The 14775-nt window shown below is 60.4% G+C and overlaps 1 protein-coding gene across 2 annotated transcripts; it reads right to left on the reverse strand.

The window, feature by feature from the left end:
• Positions 1 to 367: 367 nt before the first annotated feature.
• Positions 368 to 14733, reverse strand: SPHK1 (sphingosine kinase 1). 2 transcript variants are annotated; one of them, XM_068209410.1, is made up of 5 exons: positions 14642 to 14733; positions 2830 to 2979; positions 2408 to 2502; positions 2064 to 2179; positions 368 to 1559 (listed from the first exon to the last, which is right to left on the reverse strand). In XM_068209410.1, the coding sequence occupies exons 2-5, from the start codon at positions 2870 to 2872 to the stop codon at positions 785 to 787; spliced, it is 1029 nt and encodes a 342-aa protein (XP_068065511.1). In that variant the 5' UTR covers positions 2873 to 2979; positions 14642 to 14733; the 3' UTR covers positions 368 to 784. The 2 variants fall into 2 exon arrangements, with proteins under 2 accessions (XP_068065511.1, XP_068065510.1); XM_068209409.1 differs by lacking the exon at positions 14642 to 14733 and adding an exon at positions 7107 to 7628.
• Between the last annotated feature and the right edge of the window lie 42 nt (positions 14734 to 14775).

The following is a 14775-nucleotide window of genomic DNA, read 5'->3' on the forward strand; positions in this document are numbered from 1 at the left end:
GGGCTGAGCTCCCTGGATACGATCAGCCCCAGCATGAGGCTGAGCAGGGAGGCATCGCTGCACCCCAAAAATGGGAGTGGGTGGTGGCAGCAATGCCCTGTGTCCTGCATCCTCAGCACCTCCCCTGGGAGCATCTCCAGGGCCCCTCGCTCCGTGCTGCTCCTGTCAGGATGTCAGGGAGCAAAGGGCTGCGGTGCTGAGTTAAACCTGTCCCGCCGTCAGTGTGCCCTGGGTGAGCCCAACCCCGACAGCAGCCGTGAGCTCGGATTCAAAACCCAGGAAGGATTTTTTTGCAAACGCTAGATATTTATTTTGCATTTCTCACAAGAATAAACTCCGCTTCTACAGGAAGCTTTGGGTAGAAACATTCTTTAAAAAGTCGGTTTATTGTATTAGATCTATTGGTCCTGACCCTCCCTGGGGGGTGGCACTGGCTCCAGGGCAGGGACACAGCAATGCCACCGTGTGCGTCCGAGCCGGGGAGGGGACGGGGCTGTGCCGGCGCAGCCGCCTGGGGGCCGGGACCTCGTACCAGGATAAAACACGCTGCCATCTCGCCGGCACCGAGTACCTGATGGGGCCTGTGGCTCATTTTTGGAACAGCACTGGTGGCTGCCCCAAGGGGGTAAAGCTAAGCGTGGGGACAAGCGAGGGGATGAGCCCCACGCCCCCCCAAGACCTATTGCTATGGAAGGAGGGGGTTCCTGAGTGGGAGGAAGGCTCTGCCACCCTCGCGCCGGGCCGTGCCGGCAGCTCAGCGCTGCAGGGAGGGCGAACGGGGAGCTCAGGAGCCGCTGAGGACGCGGCAGAGGCGGGCATGGACCTGGCCCTGCACGGGCTCGCAGGCCAGCGCCTCCCCATCCACTGTCATGATGCCCGCGGCCACCCGCGGCTCCAGGCGGAACGCCCGGACGGGGACGTAGGACAGGTGGGGACAGTTCAAGTCCAGGTGGGTCCCCCTGGACATGGCCAGGAAGAGCTTCAGCAGCGTCACGCGGCTGATGCCGGCCTTCATGTAGAAGAGGTGGATGCAGCCGTCGTGCAGCCGGGCCGCCGGTGCCATCAGCAGGTTGGTGCCCAGGTGGGACTGGTAGATGGCGTAGACCAGGACAAACTCCTCCTCGGGGACCACGGTCCAGTGCGCCGGCACGGGCTGGCCCAGCGGCACCAGCAGCGAGTCGGGGGGCAGGGAGCCGGGCGCTTCGGTCCCCGCCGGCTGCGGGATGCGGCCGTTGGTGACGGGCGCGGGGGGGTCCCGGGGTGCCGGGGAGCTGCCCTGCTCCGCGGCCACGGGCAGGTAGGACAGGCGGCCCTGGTACACCCGGAGCTTGGCCAGGCACTGCAGCGTGCCCAGGGTGAAGCGGGCGCTGCCCAGCCAGCGGTACTTCTCGCTGTCGATGTCCACGTCCGAGATGAAGCCCCAGCCAAAGCCCAGGAAGGAGAAGAAGTGCTTGCCCGAGGCCGTGCTCAGCGACACCAGGTCCATCTGCGTGTACAGCCCCTTGCACAGGATGAAGGTGCAGTTCGTCAGCAGCTTTTTCTTGGCAACGTGGTCGTAGCTGTGAGGGATGGAGAGGGTGAGTTTGGAGCTCAGGAACTCTCCTGCTGCCCCAGCATCCACCTGCAGACCTCACCCTTGTGTCATGGTTGGGACATGTCCCTGCTGGGTGACAGGGTCCCTCAGGAACAGCTGCTGGGAGTAATTTTGCTGGGGATGGGAGGGATAAACCAGTTCCTGAAAGAGGGAACTGAGCCAGGGCAATCCTGGTCCCCCACACCTTGGGACTGGCTGTGCCTGGGATGGGTCCTTTTGGGTTAAAGCTTTGCCAGTCTCTGAGCCCAGAGAAAGAGAGTGGGGGGAGTAGGACACACAGGGATTAATCCCTTGCTCACAGCTGGGGCTCTGCTGCACAAGCATGTGGGGAGTGAGGACCCTGCCAGTCATCCCTGAGCATCCCAGCACCCCTCCCTGGGCTGCAGCCCCACACAGCCTTTCTCTTCCCTCATCCCTGCCTGGCTCCAGTGCAGCCCCGCAGTGGGTGCCCCACAGGGCTGGGACTCACCCTGCATAGTAGTTGATAGAGGCAGCCAGGGCGTTCCCAGAGCCTCCTGGCAGGATGCACAGCGGCTTCTTCATGGCCTCCTTCCAGTCCGGACGCTCCATCAGCCCGTTCACCACCTGTGGGGACGAAGCTCTGGTACCCAAGGAACCCAGCGGCCCCTGCCCAGCCTGGGGGGAGCAGAGCCCATGGTGGCCCTGCCCAGGGCAGGACAGAGGTGGTGGCTTGCTTTGCTCCAAGCTTGGTGCCATCTCTCCTTTGCCATTCCCTGCCTGACTTTGTGACTCAGAGCTTGGCTCCTGCCCCAGGCACCCCAGCTCTCTGCCCAGCCCCGAGGTGCCCCTCACCTCGAACAGCAGCCCGTCCCCAGACACGACCACCAACGTGTCCCACTGCGACAGGTCCTCATCTCGCACCTTCTCATGCGCATGGTGGGGTCTTTCTGTTGGGGAGAGTGGAGAGATTTGGAGCATCGCCCTCCATCCCTCTGCCCTTCCTGCTGCCACCCCCCAGACAGTGACCCCAGCCCCAGACGGTGACCCCAGCCCCAGACGGTGACCCCAGCCCCAGACGGTGACCCCAGCCAGGCATGCAGGAGGCAAGGCAGTCACTCCTCAAGTGCAACATCCTGTAGGACCCAGAGCAGTGCTGGTGCAGAAGAGTCAGAGGCCCTTGGAGGAACCTGTCCCCACGTGGCAGGGCCCAGGTAGGATCCCAGGGAAGGGAAAGGAGGAGGAGGAGGAGGAGGAAGAGCTGCTCATGGACTCACCGGTGACGAAGACAGTGGTGGCAATGTCAGCCTCAGCCAGCATGGGCTGCACCACTGCCTGGAAGTCATCAAGGGCACGGCCAGAGCCGCTCTGTGGGTTCAGCAGCACCAGCGCGTGGCAGGGCCGGGGCAGCACCCCATAGCTGTCACCTGTGGGGGGACAGGGGGCTCAGGGTGCTGGGTCATGGCCCTGCCCTGGGAGGGCTTTGCCAGCCAGGGCAGCATTGGCCAAAACCAAAAGGGGAAGGGGAACTGGCCCTCCCCCATCCTCACAAGCTCCCTGGGCTGCATCCCTACCCAGAGGCAACAGGGGTGAGCAGGGAGGGAGGGTCCCTGCTGGGAATGCTGGGGAGGTGGCAGAGACAGGACACAGGGGCCTGCAGGGACTCATCTGAGCTCCCCCGCAATCAGCAGAGATGTTCTCACCCAGGATGGAGCCCTGCAGCACTCCAGCCGTACCAGAGTGGGGGGATGAGAACTCCAGGTCCCAATTCCCCGCATCCACCCAGATGGAGCGGGGCCAGGACAGACAGTTGTGCTGGCAGACGGACACTCCCGCTTCCCCTGCTCCCCACGGGGCTCAGGTTTCGCCTGCGAGGGCCTCAGCCGGGCTGTAATTACAAGCCTGGCAGGAGTCACATCCCTCTGCCTCCCCAGTTGCTTCCAGTCTCCCCATTTCCAAGCCCAGTGGTCCCCGTGCAGGGGAACAGGGGGAGGCCACTGAGCTGCCCTGGGAGGGAGGCGCGGGCAGGAGGAGGAGGAGGGCAGGAACCCCGGGTGCTGCTGGGCACCCCAAGCCCTGAAGTGAGGAAGGGCAGCAGCCTCGGGCTCCCCCAGCGCCTCTGGAGATCCCTGGCTCTGCAGTGAGGAGCCAATTTGGGGGTCGTTGTGGATGTCCCCACCAGCTCCGTGCCCCCGAGCTGTGACCAGGGCCCGGGGGCGTGTGGGTGCCCACCCCAGCACATGGGCCCAGCGCGAGGCTGCACCTGCTGACTCAGCAGGAAGAGCTGCTGAGCCAGGACAGCAGAGGCCCTTCCCAGCACCATCCTGGGCCAGGAATCCCCTCTCAGCCCCCGTGCACTGGGGATGCCCCCAGTGCACACGTTGCAGTGATTTGAGCTGTTTGAGCACACGAGCTGGGCTTCTACAGCTGAAGCCTCCTAGCAGCCACAGTGGGGACAGTGGTGGGGAGAGGTGAGCATGGGGCCATGGAGGACACCACAGGTGTCACCTCCCCTGGGTGACATCCAGCATCACACCAGTCGTGGCCATGAGCTCCACAAGCTGCCTGGAGGGAGGTGGGACTGGAGCATCCCATCTCCACGCCTGTCCCAGCCCTGGCAGCACACAGAGCTCTGCTGACTTCATCACCACCAGGATTATTTCCTGGCCCCATGGATCACCCAGCGGTGCTATCACCCTCCGGGACACCTCGCCAGCTGCTTGGGACCTGCCACCAAGTCCCCAACAAAGATCTGCCTGTGAGAGTCCCAGGGCTGAGCCTGGCCCTGGGCACTGGCTCCAGGCTGGCCCTGGCTGCTTGCTCCAGGCACTGGCTCCAAGCTGGTTCTCCCCACTGCTGCCCAGGGCCAGTGGCTCCCCCCCACCACCATCCCCAGCCCCTTATCAGTGGGTTCCAGACACAAAGGGACCAGCTGCCCCCGGGGAAAGTAGTGAAGCACCCAGAGCAGAGGCCACTCCAGTTTGGGTCAGGGATAACAAAAAGCAGCCCAGGGCTGGGCTGACCCTGCTCCGAGCCCTGCAGAGCTCCCCTGGTCCCCACAGGCACTAAATCCCCTGCAAGCAAACGCAGACAAGCGCCCACACTGGGCTTGAACCCAAGCCCAGCTGCTTTCTCTCTGGGGGGCTTTTCTGTCTCCTTCCTCCCTAAAGCCCTGGATATTGAAAAGCAAAAGCCAAAGGCACATCAAAAGCCTAAATGCAGTTTTTAACCCTGCAGTGTTAACCAAGCACATAGTTTCTCACACACACACGGAGCTGCAGCTAAGTCTTGCCTAAAAATCCTGCCCGGACCTGTGGGCAGGTCCTCTGGGCAGCAGGGAAAGGCTGGGACCCCGAGGATCAGCTCCTTGGCTGGAGGGGGAAAACAAACCCTGCTCAGGGCACAGAGGGATGTCACGACTCCCTTCCAAGGGACAGATTGTTGGTACCAGGCTGTGAGTAGTGACAGGAGTGATCCCAGTGTGGGACTGGTGACACCAGCAGCACCAGGCTCGGCCCTGTGGTGGAACTGGAGGGTGCTGGATCAGGGCTGGAGCCCAGCAATGGTGATGCACAGGGAGACAGATTTAAGCAGCATCCTGACCCATCCAACCCTTCCTGTTGCACAACACCGGCCAGTCCCTGGCATCCCAGCAAGATTCCAGTTCCCAGCACAGTGTGGTCGCTTTCAGCCTCAAATGCTGAGTAGAGCAGAATCTGAGTCAGCAGGAGGACGGGGCTCCAGCTGCTGCCACAAACTCTGCTCCGCTCCCTCTGCCCACATCCTCCAATGTGATGTGTCCTGGCTGTGCTCAGGCTGGGACCACACTGCCACAGCTCCGCTGTCTGCAGCCCAAGCCACTCCACTGCATCCCTGCATCCTTCTGGAAACTCTCTGGGCACAAGGAGCAAGCATGCCAGGTGGAATAAGGCTGGGGCTGAGCTTCCTGGGGCTGGATTTCTCTGTCGGGACACAAGCCTGGGGGCAGTTTGTTCCCTCCTGGATAGCTGCAGTTTGGGACACACTGCAGGCAGCCCCAGCTTTGGGGTTATCAGCTGCTGAGGAACTTTCTGTTTATCCCTTGAGGTGAAATGAGGAGGGGGGGACTCATCTCTTCATCCCTGCTGGGATCATCCCTGCATTCTGCAGGGCTTTTATCCCAGAGGATGCTGGAGCTGCGACAGCACCAGGACGGGATCGCTGGTGGCTCCCCAGGTCCCCTCCCCATGGGGACAGGGTGACAGGACTCTCTGCAGGGACTAACCCACAGCTTCCCAGCACGGCCTTATCAGCCCCGCACAGGCCTCTCTGCCGGCACGTGCACGCACTGGGTGTGGACGAGGGGCATTTTTAGCTCTGTCCAAACTGAGGGAGGAGGATTGCAAATCCTGATGGCCTTCAGCGAGGAAAGCGACTGAAAAATTCTGCACTGCCTTCTCCCATCCTCCTTCCCCCCGCTGCCCCGAGGGTCCTGTGTGCAATGAGCAGCTCCTGCCCCAGCACCCTCACACCACCTGCTCACAGGGCGAGGGTTGGAAAGGGTCTGCAGACTTCCAGCTGCAGAGTTCAGGCTGGAAACAGAGCTGGGGAACTGGTTCTGCCCTCACCCCATTCCACTGGATTTTTTTGTAATTCTTTAGGAAGAGAGACAGAAAGTTGTTTTGTAGCTGCAGGTCATGTAAAAAAAAGAGCTGCATTTTAAAATCCAAGCAAGGAAGAGCTGGGCTAAATGTGATTTGACAGGATCCCTCTAACCGCATGCCTCTTAATTTCCAAGTCTGATCAAAGCGACTGGACAGCCAAATAAATGAAGTAGTGCATATAATTGAATCTCTGCTCAGATGTTCAACTATCTGCCAGCACGCCCTGCCCTGCCTGCGGGAGCTGGGGGACGCAGCCCCCGAGCAGGACTCTCCCCTTTCAGACACTGACAGCTCCCGAGGGGAGCAGGATCAGAAACACAGACCCTGCCAGACTGCCCTGAGATCCCACTGGACCGCGGGGGTCCTGGGGGGATCTGCCTGTCCCCAGATCCCAAGTGATGGATGGGACCTGCTGGGGCCAGTGCCTGGCTCCCGTCCTGCCTGCGTCAGCAATGATTACTTTTTTTCCTTGGATCATGCTGCCCTTTGGAGCTTTGGAGTTATCGAACGGGAGCAATGGGGATAGGGGGGTGCAAAGGGCCCCATAGTGTGACCACGTCCCTGCTGCCCCTTCAAATTAAGGATGAGAGGGGAGAGAAACAACCAACCCCTGCCTGGGGCTGCGAGCGGGGATGTCCCTGTCCCCCCAGACTCGGGGAAAGTGGGGGGAGGGGAGCGTCCGAGTGACCCCACGGTGGCGCGGCTCACCCCCGGTCTGTGTCCCCCCCGTGCCCCCGGAAAGCGACACCGCGCAGCGCCCGCGGCTCGGGCACAGCCGTCCCGCGTGGGGCCCGGCGGCGGAGCGCCCCCGGCCGCGACCCCGACCCCGAGCCCGAGCCCCGCACGGCCCCGGCGGAGCGAGCCCCGCGGGAAGCGGTGCCGGGCGGGCGCGGGGCGAGCTCGGCACTCACCGTCCTGCGCGGGCACGGCGGGCACGGCGAGCTCGCGGATGCGGCGGCTCCAGGCCTGGGCGATGCGCAGGTTGCCCTCGGCGTCAGGACCCCGGGAGACGCGGAAGGTCCGCTCCAGGCGCTGGCGGGCGGGCGGCCCCCAGCGCGGCCCCCGCAGCGGGTAACACACCAGCGAGAAGCAGGCGGCGGCCGCGGCCGCGGGGAAAGCGGCCGAGCCCACGCAGTCGGCCAGGCGGAGCGCGGCGTCGGGACCGGCCGAGCCGCCCGGGCAGCTGCCGGCGCGCCGCACCTGCAGCTCCCGGGCCGTCAGGGTCAGCGAGCAGGCGGCGGCACCGGGGGCCGGCCCCGCGCCGAAGATGCCTTGAAGTAGCACCGGGCCCCCGCCCGGCTCCGGAGGAGCGCGGCGGCCGGCGGCCATCGGCGGAGCGGGCGCGGAGCGGAGCGGGAGGCACCGGGGAGCGCCGCCCGCCGCCGCTCGCTGCTGACGCCCGGCGATGGCAGGCGGGGCGGCCCCATTCATAAAAATTTAACCCACCCACCCCCCCAGGCCACCTCTTCCCTCGCCGAGGGGGGCCCGTCCCGGGGCTGGTCCGGTACCCCCCACCCCCCCAGCCAGCTGTCTGTTTCCCCAGGCGCCGCCCCGTGCTCCGGGCAGTGCTCCGCGGGGGAACCGGCTCTGCAGACGGGCGGGGGCTAAGGGACGCCGTGGGTTTGCCGCGGGTGGTTCTGCGCTGCTGGGGTGGGTGTCTGGCGTGGGTGCTGGGGATGGCAAAGAACAGACCCACGGTCACGCCGGGAGAGCGGAGGCAGAGCACCCGGCAGCCACCCCCGGCCCAGTTCCTGCACATCATTCCCATCAAGGCACGCATGGGCACTGGCAGGTGGCCCCGGAGCCCCCACGTTGGACTGAACAGCGTTTTAATACCATTTCTGCAAGACCGGCATTTTATTACCATTTCTGCATCTCTCCAAGCACGAAAGGAGTGAGGTGGGGGCCTGGAGAAATGGAGGCACGGCGTGGGGTGAGGACAGTGGGCAGATGGTGGGGGAGGAGGATGGAGAGGGATGATGTCCTACCCATTACTGGTGGCTCGCCATCAGGTATCCATGGGGGTTCGAGGTTGCCGTGGGTATGAAGCCCCGTGGAGAGAGGTGGGCTGTGCTGTGAACCCCACCTTGGGACACAGAGCTCTGGGGACAGAGCCCAGGGGATTTGTCTGGCGGGTGCCAGCAAGGCTGGGGGTTGCTTTGTGTTCACGGCAGCTGGCAAAAATCATTGACAGCAGTTTTTGCTGGCAACAGGACTGACCTCACCCTCCCAAGGGACTGCTGGGCTCCAAGGGGTCTGGCCCAGCCCAATAAGGATTTTTTTTTTTTTTTTTTTCTTTTCCAACCAATTCCCCATGGATGTAACTCTGTCCTAACCTTGAGCTTGCACCTCAGGGAGGCATCACTCCTCACACTTAGGGTAGTTTAATTAGCACTGAGCCCTCTGTTCCTGCTAAAACCTTCTGGAGCTGGCCAAGAAATTGCAGGGAGGGCAGGGAATGACCAGCTGGGTAGATAACATGGTTGAGTCTTGTTTTCCCAGAGCAGACCTATGAGGAGAGCTTTGATTTGGAGCATTGTGCTTTCCAGAAAGACTTCCCTGGATGCTGTGGGTACAAAGGGATGCTCAGAGGGGCAAAACCTGCTCCCAGCCCTGATGCTTTTGGCTTGGGAACTGCAGCACTCGCAGCTGATTCTGGGTGAGATTCGGGCTCAGCTGCTTCCCTGGCCGCTGCCATGACACAGTCCAGCGTTTGTAAACAGCTCTGAGGTTCCTCAGCAAGGTGTCATGGGAGGAAATAGCTGGATGCCGGGGAGTGCAGCGTCCTGACCTGCCCCTCACCCTTCTCGGTGACTAACCCGCTCCCAATTTCCGCTCAGGAAGGCATGAGTTGTGTTGGGAGGATGTGAGAGCAGCTGTCCCATTGCTCCTGGCAGGTGCCATGGGACGATGAGGCTGCTTTGGGCTCTGTCCTCACCACGTTACATCCGTCCAAGGCCCTGTGCCCCTGTGCCACAGGGATCCCCCTTTGTCCTGCCAGCCTGTGCTTTAAATAGGAGTGGAATTCCTGTCCAGTCTCTGCTGGCCATGCTCGTGCTATGGAGAAAGGGGCTGAGAGTGGCTTCATGGCGGGGTGTCAGGGCTGGAGATGGGTGCAGGAAGGGTTGGGGAAGGGCTGCGCATGGTGGGGATGCCAAGGGCTGGGGGCTGCAGCCAGGTTTGTCTCAGATGGGGAATGGGACCGGCACAGGCTCAGCCTCTGTGATAGCAGGGGAGACACAGATGGGGCTTTTCCATCTCAGTTCTGGTCTGTGGGGACTTCCCAGAAGACTGAGCTGGTGACCACCCTTGGATGCCCACTCCATGCCGTGACCAGCACGGTGGCCACCACCAGCCCCAGGCAGGTCCCTTTGCTCTCAGCAGCCACAGGCTGATTCAAGCCGGTCCCACACAGACACCACTTGTTTGCCTCCAGATGTGATGTCTTACACGGAAGTGGGATCACTTCCTTCCCCGTGCTGATAACCAGTTGTTTGGGGCTATCTTAATTATGAGAGCCTTAACGAGGCCCCTCGACCCCAAGGGCAGCCCGAAGGGTGCTCAGCAGCTCCCAGGCTGTGGGCAGGCGACTGCCAGTCGGGTTTGTCCTGATCGGCTCCATTCCCGCCCGCGTGGCGCTGCTCAGGCCGTGTGTGTGGGAGGGAAGTGCTGGGATGCGATGTGGGCATGTGGCACGGAGCTGGCGTGATGGGGGACAGCCCATGGAGAATCCCCCCAATTCCCTCCTCACTGCAAAGGGGACTCAGCCACGGAGCAGAGCGTCCAGTCCAGCCATGACCACCAGTCTCTCTTCAAGAGCAAACATCCCTCCATCTCCTGTCCTGGGAGGAGCCCTGCAGTATCCCAGACTCCGCAGACATCATGTGGTGGAGAAGGTTTGTACCTTTGAAGCACCGTGCCCTGGGTTCGCTGGGCAAGGTGATGTGTGCCCTGAGTGTGGGGAAGCTGAGGCAGAAACAGCAGACAAGGTTTGTCTTGAGTTGTGCAAGAAGCTAAGGGTTAAATCCACCAACAACCTCCCTCAGCTCTCTCTGGTCCCGGGCTTCTCCTGCTCCTGCCCCCAACTGCTGGAGGAGTTGATCTGCACTGGGAGTTACCCTGGGGGAAGAAAAACACAGAGCCTGGGGGCTTCCCACGGCTTCCATAATCCTTCATGCCCCTGGGGGCTGCAGCAGAGACCTGGGGCTCTCAGTGCCAGGGCAGGCACGGATTTCGGGATCCCACTGCCACATCACAGCCCCAGAGGAGGCGTGCAGAGGACGTGCCTCTGCCGCGAGATGAACTGCAGCGTTTCCCTTCGAGGCACAGAGCTCCTCCACATCCCTGCCCGCTCTGCCGTGTCCGCTGGCAGGCACCCGGGGACGGGAACGGGAGGGGGATGCACTCCTCCCGAATCCATCTCTTTTAGCATCGTTCCCACTGCTGAAGGTACACGTCTCAAGGTGGAGCCAGAAATAGCGCGGCTGGCGCTGCATCGGGGCTGGCAGGCCTGCAGGCTTGGCAGGGGGACAGGCACCGACTGCAGCAGTGGGAACTTTCCAGGCAGCTCCTGCGGGAGCGGCCGGTGCATAGATGGAGCCATTTCCATGCAGACCCAGCCCCGGGACTGCGGATCAGCCCCACTCAGCCGTGGGGTTGGGGCTGACATGGGGTCCAGCACAGAGCAGGATATCTCCTGGAGGAGAGTGACTGGGATCACATCCCACCAGAGCTAGGACACAGGTCTGGGCTCTGCCACTGATTTGCTGCAGAACTCGGGAAAGTGGCTGCACCTTCTACCTGCCCCCATGACCCAGGGGTGGCAGGTTTTCCCCAAAATCCATCTTCTGTCAGCCTCTAAGGAGCTCAGGTTTTTTTTTTGTGGCAGCCCCTAAATCACAGCCAGGCTCTGCAACTTGTTGGGGGCTGCTCCTCTACACTGACTCTCCACTGAGCTCCCTGCAGCAGCCGGCACAGCCTCGGACCGCAGGGCTCACCGGGAGGCCCTGAACAATGCCGACGAGCTGAGCTCATTCCTCCCAGCTGATAATTTGCTTAAAAATATTTCTGAGCTCAGGCCTCCTCAGGGAAAACACTCCCAAACGCCAGGCAAAAAGCTGCTGAGTCTGGAGGAGCCACACACCCACCACTCGCTGGCCGAGACGTCCCCGCGATGACAAGGCCTGGCGTCAGAGGACTGAGGCCAAAGGCTGCCGTTCGTTTGATCTCCCCCTTCGCTGGGGGAAGCCGAATTTCAGGCCGTCCAGGGGTTTTACCACTTCCCGGTAGCGGTTTCCTGCGATGATGTGAGCGCAGGAATTTTTGGGGGGTGAGTCAGAGGCTGCAATGAGAACCACCTGGCTGGGGCTAGGATGGGAGGCTCGATCCCGATCCAGGGGTGATCCCTGCTGCGATGCTCGTAGCCGGTGGGCAGCATTCCCAGAGTGGAATTACTTGTGGGGGACACAACATCCCATCACAGCCCCCATTTCTGGCCTGGAAGAAGAAAGGGATTTGCTGCCTCAGTGCCCACAGCTCCTCCTTCCTTGCCGGGCTGCGATCAGTACGCTCCGGCCACCCCACCCGGGCTCCAGGGAGAAACTTGAGTAAGAATAAAGAGCAAAACCTTGTCCAGCTCTGGAGGAAGCTGCTTGGAATGGCTGTCCCGCCCCAGAACCGGATTGTTCCTAAAACAGAACTGCCCCAAAGCAGCGCCAAAGCTTAGTTTTCCCTGGGGAGCAATGCAGGAGTTGGAGGAGCTGAGAAACTGCCCTCCCTGGTCTCTGAAACTCAACACATAAAATGAGTTCCTGCTAAAGGAACCTCCCAGGTTTTGCCTGCTGGGCTATTAAAGCTCCATGACCCCATGCCCACTCTCTCTCCAGCATTACTCAAACCCCTCTGCGTGGAGAATAAGTGAGTTGAGTCCAGAGAGTGAGACTGAGCCGGGATAAGCCTTTGGAAAGGAGCTAAACCTGCTCAAAGCCGGCACTGTTCCCTGACCCGCCCTCCTAATCCTGCCTGGCTGATAATGGAATAATAAAGGGCTGCACAGCCTCGCTCTCTGCTGCTCTGTGGGGGAGGTTCCTGCTGCCTGGGTACATGCCAGGAGCTGGGATATTAATGACTCCCTAAGTAAACAGAACTGCTCCTTTCTTCTCCTTTGCGTGGCTGTAAAACCGAGTGTGACCTTCAGCCCGCAGAGAAATCAGAGTCGCTCCCCTTTCCAGGAGAAAGGCCGGTTGTGGCAGTGATAACACCATGATCTCTGCCCGCCACCCTTGCCAGGGCTGATCCCAACCCTGCAGCTTCAACAACGATCCCGGTGGGTCTCGCAGGGCCATCCCAGAGAGGCTTTGGCCTCTCCCCGCGGGGATGAAGCCGGTGATTCACTGGGGAGGGGGAATCTCAGGAGCACAGAACGGGGGTTTTGGGACACCCAGCCCCTCCCAGGTGTGCACACCTTGTCTGCTGTGCCAGGAGCTGCCCTGTAGCAGAACCTACAAACCTGTTGCATCTCAGCCTCTGCAGCTGGGAAAAGGGCAGGGAAGTAACAATGCCGATGAGATCCCCTCCCTGTGGCTGGGATGGCTCTGAGCACCTCACAGGACAGCAGGAATGGTGACAGGAGGAGGGTGCTGGGGGACCCGGAGGGCAAAGCAGAGGCTGAGGGCACTCAGATGCCACAGCACCATCCCTGAGCTGCTGTGCTGAGGCTGCTGAGCAAGGAGCCAGCTGGGAAGGGGATAAACAGTCCTTCCTTCCCCACATGCCTGATTCCAGGCAGGGAAGGGCTTTCTAGAAGAAGGCAACAGCAGGTCTCTGGGAGGGACTTGGTAGGAGGCTGAGTGCTCTGCAGAGGGATGTGCCGTGGCTCCTGCAGTGGCAAGATTCCCTCCCCACCCTTTGAACATCCCCTCCCTGCTAGGGTGTCCATGCAGCAAGATTTCCCTGGCTCCCCTGGGAACTGCCATTTCTCTGGTGGGTGAGGGAGGGACCTCGGGAAGCAGCCAGCTTCCTACGTCAAAAAAAAGTCTGGCTCCCATCAAATTTTTTGAAGGACAAAGGCAGCAACTTGCGAGGAGTGACCGCCTGTACCATGGGTGCTGTGACTGCTCTCAGCCTGGAGCTGGGGTGCCCAGGAGGGGTGTCTGGGCCCTCTGGCTGATGGATGTTGTGGATTCATCCTAGGATGATGCCAGCCTGGAGGGCTGATCAGAATCTGCCTGGCTGTGCTGCCTCCTCAGAGCGAACTCGGGCAGCTGATGCTGTCAGCTCTTGCCTCGCCTTGGGGGAATGAGCTGGAATGTGGGAGTCGAGCTGGACTAGCCCCTGCTCTGGCAAGACACAAATTTAGGACCTGCAGGAGGCACAGCAGGAGGGAGATGTGGGGCTGGAACTGCAGGGTCAGGTGTGGTGGAGGGAGACAGAACTCTCCCTCCCAGTCCTTGGGCAGTGCTGGCATGCAGAGGGGCCATGGACAATTCTGTCTCGTTTGCATTGAGGATGTCTGAGAGACAACCTTTAATGAAGTGTCAGTGTAAGGGGGCTGATGGCAGCGCTGCAGCTCCCAGCTGAGGCTGTGACAGGGACTCACTGCTGGAGGCACGGTGGCTGTCACGCACTGGAGCAGCTGGAAAGCCACTGGATCATGGAAGGGAACCTCACCCTTGTACTGAACAAAGCCCACCAGGCCTCCTCCTTCTGCCTCACTCCCAGCTGGGAGGACACAGGCCAAGGGACGATGGCATTGCACAGCAACTTAGAGGACTGCCAGGGAAAACCTCTCCCTCCAGGGTGAGCCAAGTGATGTGGGGCGATGCTGGTGATTAAATTAATGCACTTTGCCTTCCCTGCAATACATAGTTTCTGTCACATACCTCATTTCTGCTGCACTGTGGGGTGCTCTGATCCATCCCGACCACAGGGGATGGATCCCGACAGTGCTGTCACCTCCCGTCATTTTCCTATCTGCCAAGGCTGAGATGTATATTGTACATATATTAAAAAATTTTAAACAAAATGTAAATACCTATATATATTTGTTCAGCCAACTTTCACCTCCTCGTTATATATAAAGAGATACATATAATCCATGCATATAACATACATAGCATATATGTGATATGTAATTACTATACACATTTATATAATATGCATATTATATGTGATATGTACATATTATGTTATATATTATGTTCTATATTATACGTATGTGTTATATATTTAATATTTTACATATGCTATGTATTTTACCTATAAAAGTGTGCATTATTTATAATATATAAATACATATGTGTGTATATATATAAATAGATTTAATTTATAGGTGTTATAGATGTTATATATAAGCACACTCTTAGTGCATGGAAAGGTCAGCCCAGCGCTCTGCCAGATGGGCTGGAGCTGACCTTTCCTGTTTAACTAAGCCACTGAGTGCCTGTACCCGTGAGGATTCCAGAGCGGACAGCGCAGCGCCGGGCACGGAGCGCTCCCCCGGGAAAAGGGTGCGGGAGCCGCGGGCCGGGCGGATCCTCCCGCCGCACAGCGGGGCCGCAGCGCTTCCGTTTCCCCCGCCGC

This window comes from Anomalospiza imberbis, chromosome 19 (genome assembly GCF_031753505.1).
Source record: "Anomalospiza imberbis isolate Cuckoo-Finch-1a 21T00152 chromosome 19, ASM3175350v1, whole genome shotgun sequence".
Classification (NCBI taxonomy): domain Eukaryota; kingdom Metazoa; phylum Chordata; class Aves; order Passeriformes; family Viduidae; genus Anomalospiza; species Anomalospiza imberbis.